Here is a 7,359-nt window from a genome sequence, read left to right as displayed (position 1 = left end):
GATCTATTGTACAATATAAAGCACCTTGAGATGACTGTTGTTGGCACTATATAAATAAAATTGAATTGAAACAAATTGAATTATTACCACTTTATTACCGAGTTGTATTTCCACATTGTTAAACCAAGTTTTTAGGCTTTTATTATCCTAGTACATAAATTTCAGGGTAATATTACTCAACTTTAACCACTGTTGCTACTGTGATATTACTTATATATTACATAGTTATTACTTTGGTAATTGCATAGTAATAACTTAGAAATTACCACATTATTAACCTTGTCACCCTACTATTACCCCTTTTTTACCGAGTTGTAATAGAAAGTGCTACTGATTTAAAATATATAAATGTTTTGTTCAACTTTCAAGTTAAATTTTCCCAGAAATGCCTTAAACCACAAATACAAAGAACATGTTTTGTTTATTCTGTCAGTCAATAAAACTGTAACTTTTCTTGATTAATCACATGATTTGAGACACAACTGTAGGATGCACATCTGTGAAATGATCAGATAAATTAACATAAAGTTCCTCAAAACCAGAGTTTTTGGCTGAATTTGACAAAGAATCGAGCTTTTGTTTGATCATTGTGTTTTGGATATGTGCTAAAGGTCACAACTATCCCTATGTCAACAAACTATCAAAAAAAAAAAAAATTAAGAGAAAAGAAAACAGGAGACTTTGCCCTTTCTGATGTTCACATCTAACTGGTGACTTCATTTCTTCTATCCCGGTCTTCTATCTAGGTAGCTGTGTACTCTTAACTACCAATAAGATTACTAATATATCCTCTAAGAGCCAATAAGGACAAAGCAATCTAGTCAGCTGGGTGTGTTGAGTTGGAGTTTACACTTTGGACCCCAGAAGAGCTGAGAGATTAAGAGCAGACTCTTCAGAAACGGAGACCTCAGAGTAAATTAGATATTTTGTTTGGGTTGCAGTTGTTTTGACAGCTTCTTTGGTGTGCCACTCAAGCAGGACAATTATGGAGCATTACCCAGATCAGGTAAACATTTTAGTATTTCCATTGTATCGTAGTTTACAGATTTAAGACAAAGCTGCAGAGGAAGCCTTCAAGACCTGGAGAGCAAAGTTCACACTTGCGAGAAAACTGAAAACCTGTATTTAGTGTATAAACCAACGATTTAAAAATGTTAATGTTTTTAAAAAAAAAATCACACTGACTTGTGTGGGTTGGTGAATTGTTGGCAGTGAAACAGATATTCATAGTATCTGAAATCTTTACTGCTGTGTTGTTTTCTCTTATATGTTGCTATTTAACGTCATGACCTCTCTTCAGGGTTGTGATGGCCTTGAGCTGCTTGACTGGCTATTTGATCAAAATAATGGTATTCTCCGTCACGAAGAACCAGAACAACACACTTGGCCAATCCAGGACCCAAATGTGTGTGAGACTGTTATATGTCTTTTTTCTCCCACTTCCTTGTCTGTGTTCTCTGTATGTTGTTACTTCACACATAGAGATTAATCGTTCCACTTGATGTTTTCACCCAGCAGATGTTGCAGCCACCCGAACAGCCAAACGATGACTTTCTCAATGCGCTCCTGCGTGGCGGTGATTCTGTGTCGGCCTCTCCGCTCTGGTCACCATCTCCCAGTGACAGTGGGATCAGTGAGGACCCTCCATCAGACCAGATGGACAGTCCTCAGCGCCCTGAAAGCCCACCCGGGGACTCCCATTTCTTTGGTACAAGACCACTAACCAAGGCGGCCCTGGAAGCCAATGTCCCCACTGACTTCAGTAAGTCGCACATATCCAAAAAGTAAAACATTCACATTGGGACACATTACATACTGGGTTCTAATTCCTAATATCTTTTCATGATTATTGATTAAACGAAACATTATGTTCTCTGGTGTGGTTAATCAAACTGTGGAAATTAAGTCCCAAGTTATATCTTCAAATGACAAATTCTTATGATATCCCTAATACTAAGCAATTAGCTTTATTATAGCAGAGATGAAAGGAGAAAATATTCTCATTTGCTTGAAAAATTGCCATCAGTTATCTACATTTTGCACATTTTTAGATAACCAAGCTCTGATAATATTAGCATTTCATTCTAATGGCATTATACTAAATCCAGCCCTTGTGGGAAAGGAATGATAATGGCACTCAGTGTTTGAAAGTTTTTGTTCCTGAATATGAATCCCAGTTTAAAAAATAGAGTAGGATATCATGGATTATTTGTGACTGTATACAAAAACAGTCAAATGCTAAGACACAGACATTATCAATACGGACAAAAGAAAGTCAACATGCTCAGCGCCTTGCAGAGTTATCGGTATTTACACAATCGGGCTCCAGAATTGCTGGTCAGAATCCAGTGAGATGAGCACGTCTCCTTGGTCTTTATTTGCATGTGCACTATCGTTGCTCCTGTGTGTACAGGTGGCTGGAAGCTCGGCTTTCCAATGGGCAAGATGAGGATTACACATCCTTCTGATGTGGATACATCACAGCTTTCCTCTAGCTTCCCCCTAACTGTCAAAGATCTGCTATTGTCGGGCACGTCTGAGCCAGTAAGTATCCTGTTGCTCCCTGATAGAGAAGGAGGGGATGGTTGAGGGTTGGGGGAGAGCGTGTCTAATGCATGTTTGTGGATCTTTCATTGCTTTCTTGACTTAAGAGACCTGTTGTTTACCTTTTGTGTGTGAGTGTGCATGTGTAACAACAACAAGTGGATTACTACAGTCCCTGATCTCATGAATTCAGCAAGGGGTAAGGCCTTTGGAATTGCAAATGAAATTTCTATTTTTACTCTTGTTTGTGGGAAGCTTTGCTGAATGTGCAGCAACTGAGGGTTGTTTTCTGAGCCGGAGAGAAGGAAGACACAAAAGATTTTTATTAGTATTCTACCGAAGATGATTTTTTTTTTAAACCTTCCCATAACTTTCATTCATTCATACAAAATTTTGGAGATAAAATACCTTCTTAATGTGTGAAGAATTTTATATTATGTGGCATTACTAAATAGCATTTTGTGAAGAGAAAGTTTATTAGGTCAACATATCAGATATTCTCATTTCACACACTCACACAAAAAGAAATTAGATTATCAAGTAAAGATCACCATGAGCAGAATAATACGTTAGAGCTTCTGAAACTTAAGTGGATTTCAGTTCACTCCGGGTATTGATCAATCTTCTCAGCCTAGTTTAGTAAGATGAAGGAGAGAGTAGCAGAATGCAACTTGGGTTTTCACACCATAATTACTTTTCAGAAGCCTTGAAATGAGACTGATGAAGTTGCCTTGATGGTCTGCACCAATTTAACTGTTTCCTGTGAGGTTCATTGAGTGCAGAGTGAAAGAGGTGGCCAGAGAGAAAATTTATTAGTGGTGGTGTTTTAAAAATTAGAATTTGTATTTTCCCACCAGACCCCACAGCCGTCCCAAAAGTCCATTCAAGAGCTGGTTCTCAATGAAGATGAGAAGAAGCTTTTAGCAAAGGAGGGAGTCACTCTGCCCACCCAGATGCCTCTCACAAAGGTAAACGGCTATCAATACCCAAACAATGAGAACAGTTTCCAGCACTTAGAATTTATCATACAGAGGCTCAAAACAGTAATGTTCCTTCCTTTGTCAGTATGAAGAAAGGATTCTGAAGAAAATACGCCGAAAAATTCGCAACAAGCAGTCGGCCCAGGAGAGCAGAAAGAAGAAAAAGGAGTACATCGATGGGCTGGAAAGCAGGTAATATTCAAATTTAGAGTGGGTTGGAATGTTTTAGCATTTTAACTGCAATTCTTACCAATAATAACAGTCTTAGAAACTGATAATCCTTTTTCAAAGCATAAATAAGTTCCTTGATTATTTTGCTGTTGTACCCTCTGGGCAGCCCTGTACTCTTGTTACAGGTTAATGTATTTCAGAGAAAGAAACTTAATGGAAAAAAATCCACACTTTTGGGTTTTTAATGTCAGCTTCTGATCAGAAAACTGTTTAAGAGTGTGCACTGCAAAATATTTTGGAGTAACTCATTATAGAGACAATTTGCAAATCACAGCATTCAACATTTCCCGTACAACAGATCAATTCATGAATAATAGACGGAGCCTTAAACCGATTTTTGATAGCTAGCTTTCACTGGAGATGAAAACCTAAAAGAGAGAAAAAATTATATTCTTTCAACTTGTTTTTTTCTCCTTTCTTCCCCCTCGTGTATCTCCCTTTAGGATGGTTGCTTGCAGTGCACACAATCAAGAGCTACAGAGAAAAGTGTCCCAGCTGGAGAAATGCAACATGTGAGTGATCGGAGGCAAAAAATCGATCTCTGTTTTTAATTAATCATTCTGTGATCTCAGGTTAATGTTTGTTATGACGTTTCATCTTAGCAAAATAACTACCTTTGGCATTTTGCCCTGCTTTCCTGTTCCCCTCAAACCTTTTTTAATCCTCTTATCACGTCTTCTCTTTGTATTTTCTTTTCCCCATTCCTCCCTACAGGTCACTAATGGAACAGCTGCGCAGGCTGCAGGCCCTGGTCATGAATACATCTAATAAGCCAGCCCAGACTGGGACATGTGTACTGGTACAGACATCCTCTGTGATAAGATAAATTGTCACTGACACACGTGGCTCTTCATGAAAGAATTCAGTTTTCCAATGCCCAAACACCAAAAATTACTGCTGCTGGATGAGCCATTAAGAAAAGCCAATTTAGACTGGTGCACACTGGGTAATACAGCAAGGGAGAGATACAGTGGCTTAAAGAGAAGCTACTGCCTCTAATCACGACACTGGAATAAAGTTCAACACTAGAGGCACTTTTAAAGTGTAACTTTTAATCTATAAATATAACTAAATGCCTTCAACAACAAAAAAAAGATGTAGAAACCCCCCCCCCCCGTACTTTATCTAACACTCCTTTTTTATCATATTCTCAGGTGCTCGTGCTGTCCTTCTCCCTAATACTGTTCCCAAGCCTCAAGCCCTTATCTGACTCCAAAGTCAGCCAAGAAGACTTCACTCCAGTCAGAAGTGAGTAACCTTCAGCACCAAACAGCTTTGTGTGGCTGCCTGCCAACTAATCCAGCAGCTATATGTCACAGCTGCTGAGTTTGCTAGAACTACATTCTCACACGCTGCTGGAACGGTTCTCACCTGCTGAGTTCCACAGTCGCCTCTACTGTTCTGAGGATTTGCCGTCTACTTAAAGTTAGTCGGAAGGCAGAGAGGACCAAGGCCATTTATTGTCACTGCAGTTATTAAGCTCTGCTCTGTGAATTGGCGCTTGATCTGATTGCTTACCATTAATTATTAGTTTAGTATTGAATGTCAGCTTAATGTTGAATGTGTTTGCAGATACCGACTATGATGTATTTCTTTCAGTTTAATAGGCGACGAGATTAGTGTTTGCAAAGCAGTGAGGTATAATTTCTTAACTTATGTGGTTTGACGGAACTGAAAAAAAGCAATCATCTTGTGCCTTTCCCGACTGCTGGGGCTCTGTTACAGGAGTCTTTAATGTGTTTAGGTTTGAATTTTGAATCGTCACAAACTTATGAGAGCACGCAGACGTGAAAATGTACACTTGCCTACCACAGTGCATGCCTAGAACAACACAATAATAAGACCTGACTATAATACTTGTTTTACTCTACATCGTATTCTCCTACAGTCCAGTCACGTTCCCTGCAGAACCTTCAGGCTTCCCGCGTACTCCATGTCACTGAATCCCCAATCTTCCCCGAGGATGAATCAGAGCCTCTTCAGCGGCATTACCCAGAAGACCCGGGATTGGAAGATTTGACCGCGCTGATGGAGAAGATGGCAGTAGACCAAGAACAATCCACTTTGGAGTCCATGTCTCTCAACAGCAGTCAGGAAGACAAAATTGGTCATTTTCATGTAGATCCAATTACTGGTCACATCGCTACGGTGACCTTGAATCCCCATCGCTCATACCATCAGCCACATGCTGATGGTATGTAAGAAAGAAGGGAAGCAAAATTATCCTACTCCTAATGGTAGAGCAGGGGGTAATCAGGGGCTATTGTTTACACAAAGGGAAATTGGGTTTTAATCATTCCCATTTTGTCTTTAATACTTATGTAGCCTGTATGCTTTTTTTTCTACTCGTGATACTGTTTTATATCAGTGTTTGGATTTTAATCCCTACTGAAATTTCTTCTTCTGTGTATGCCTTGACTTTGATGAAATGCCAGTGTAAATTGCTGTTTGAGAATGTCAAAAAATGTGGTGAATAGAGCCGTGATTGCGTGTATAGTTTTGATCATAATGAATAATTTTTGAAATGTTAAAGGATTTTCAAAGCATGTTTTCTCCGAAGAGTTGATTGCAGTAGTTTGGATTTATTCACGGATTAAACATCGTAAAGTAAAGAAAAATATTAAAATAACACAACAAAATCAGTGGTTTGAATATACTGTGTACTCATTTTTCTGTATTTCCAAGCTTTAATTATTAAAAAGTGAAAACATGTGGTACAACATCTCTGTTGACACATCTGGCTGAAAAAAGAGCGCTGTGGGGTGGATGTCAGTAGTGACATGGTTCACACAGAGGGAGACGGAAAACTGGGACAAAGGTGAGGCAGATGACCTGTTATCTCATTAGTCAGACTTGACATGTTGATTTATTTACTTGTTGAAGCCAGGTTCCAGTTGGTGTCTGTGGCACTCGCCCACCTTCTGTTTTGTCATTGTCAACCTAACAAAAATTGAAAGGTGTTCTTAAGCTTGCTGCCATTTCACCTAGCATTTAGGTCTGACCTGTTCAAGATGACATTTTCTGAGGTCGGCTAGACTTTATTTGAAGGAGCGGCCGGAGATTGAATTCTGGGATTAAATGATCCTCTCCATCACACACACTCTGGTCACCATCTGAATGGATTCGTAAAAGAAAAAATGTGGTTTTCATTAATGCACACACACACACACACGGACATTTGATAACAGAAATCCCTCTTTTGAGATTAATTTACAACATTCATGAGATTACTTGAAGCTCTTGAGAGAATGTCATCACCTGACTAAATCTTCAGTCAGCTGACAACTATCTGGAATTACTCCAGCTTGTTCACCTGACACTGAACATATTACATGAAAGATGAAGGCATAGCTTTCTGTGTGTGTGTCTGCAGACTGGATTCAGCATGAGGGGAATGCCAACTTTGTGGAAATTCATCAAAAAGGTTTTGAAATCCATTCTAAACTAAGCTTAAACTAAAATTTGTCAACTGGTTGTGATAACCTGAATGGGTTTTTTTTTTTTGTTTGTTTGTTTGTTTGTTTTTACCAAAGATTGTGTGAAATTGCACACTTTTAATCACATATTTGAATGATTATAGGATCTTTCCTGTTGCTATGGCAGC

General features: G+C 38.9%; 1 protein-coding gene across 2 annotated transcripts; it reads left to right on the top strand.

Moving 5' to 3' along the window:
- The first annotated feature begins 600 nt into the window (after positions 1-600).
- Positions 601-7,024, top strand: creb3l3a (cAMP responsive element binding protein 3-like 3a). 2 transcript variants are annotated; one of them, XM_085150129.1, is made up of 10 exons: positions 601-1,006; positions 1,301-1,405; positions 1,516-1,762; positions 2,414-2,544; positions 3,402-3,512; positions 3,610-3,716; positions 4,199-4,267; positions 4,470-4,554; positions 4,910-5,003; positions 5,644-7,024. In XM_085150129.1, the coding sequence occupies exons 1-10, from the start codon at positions 986-988 to the stop codon at positions 5,955-5,957; spliced, it is 1,284 nt and encodes a 427-aa protein (XP_085006255.1). In that variant the 5' UTR covers positions 601-985; the 3' UTR covers positions 5,958-7,024. The 2 variants fall into 2 exon arrangements, with proteins under 2 accessions (XP_085006255.1, XP_085006256.1); XM_085150130.1 differs by having other exon boundaries at positions 604-1,006; positions 1,519-1,762; positions 5,644-6,952.
- Positions 7,025-7,359: the final 335 nt, after the last annotated feature.

This window comes from Neolamprologus multifasciatus, chromosome 23 (assembly GCF_963576455.1).
Source record: "Neolamprologus multifasciatus chromosome 23, fNeoMul1.2, whole genome shotgun sequence".
In the NCBI taxonomy this organism is placed as follows: Eukaryota; Metazoa; Chordata; class Actinopteri; order Cichliformes; family Cichlidae; genus Neolamprologus; species Neolamprologus multifasciatus.
The sequence above is the reverse complement of the archived record's forward strand: the minus strand, read 5'-3'. Positions and strand labels throughout refer to the sequence as shown.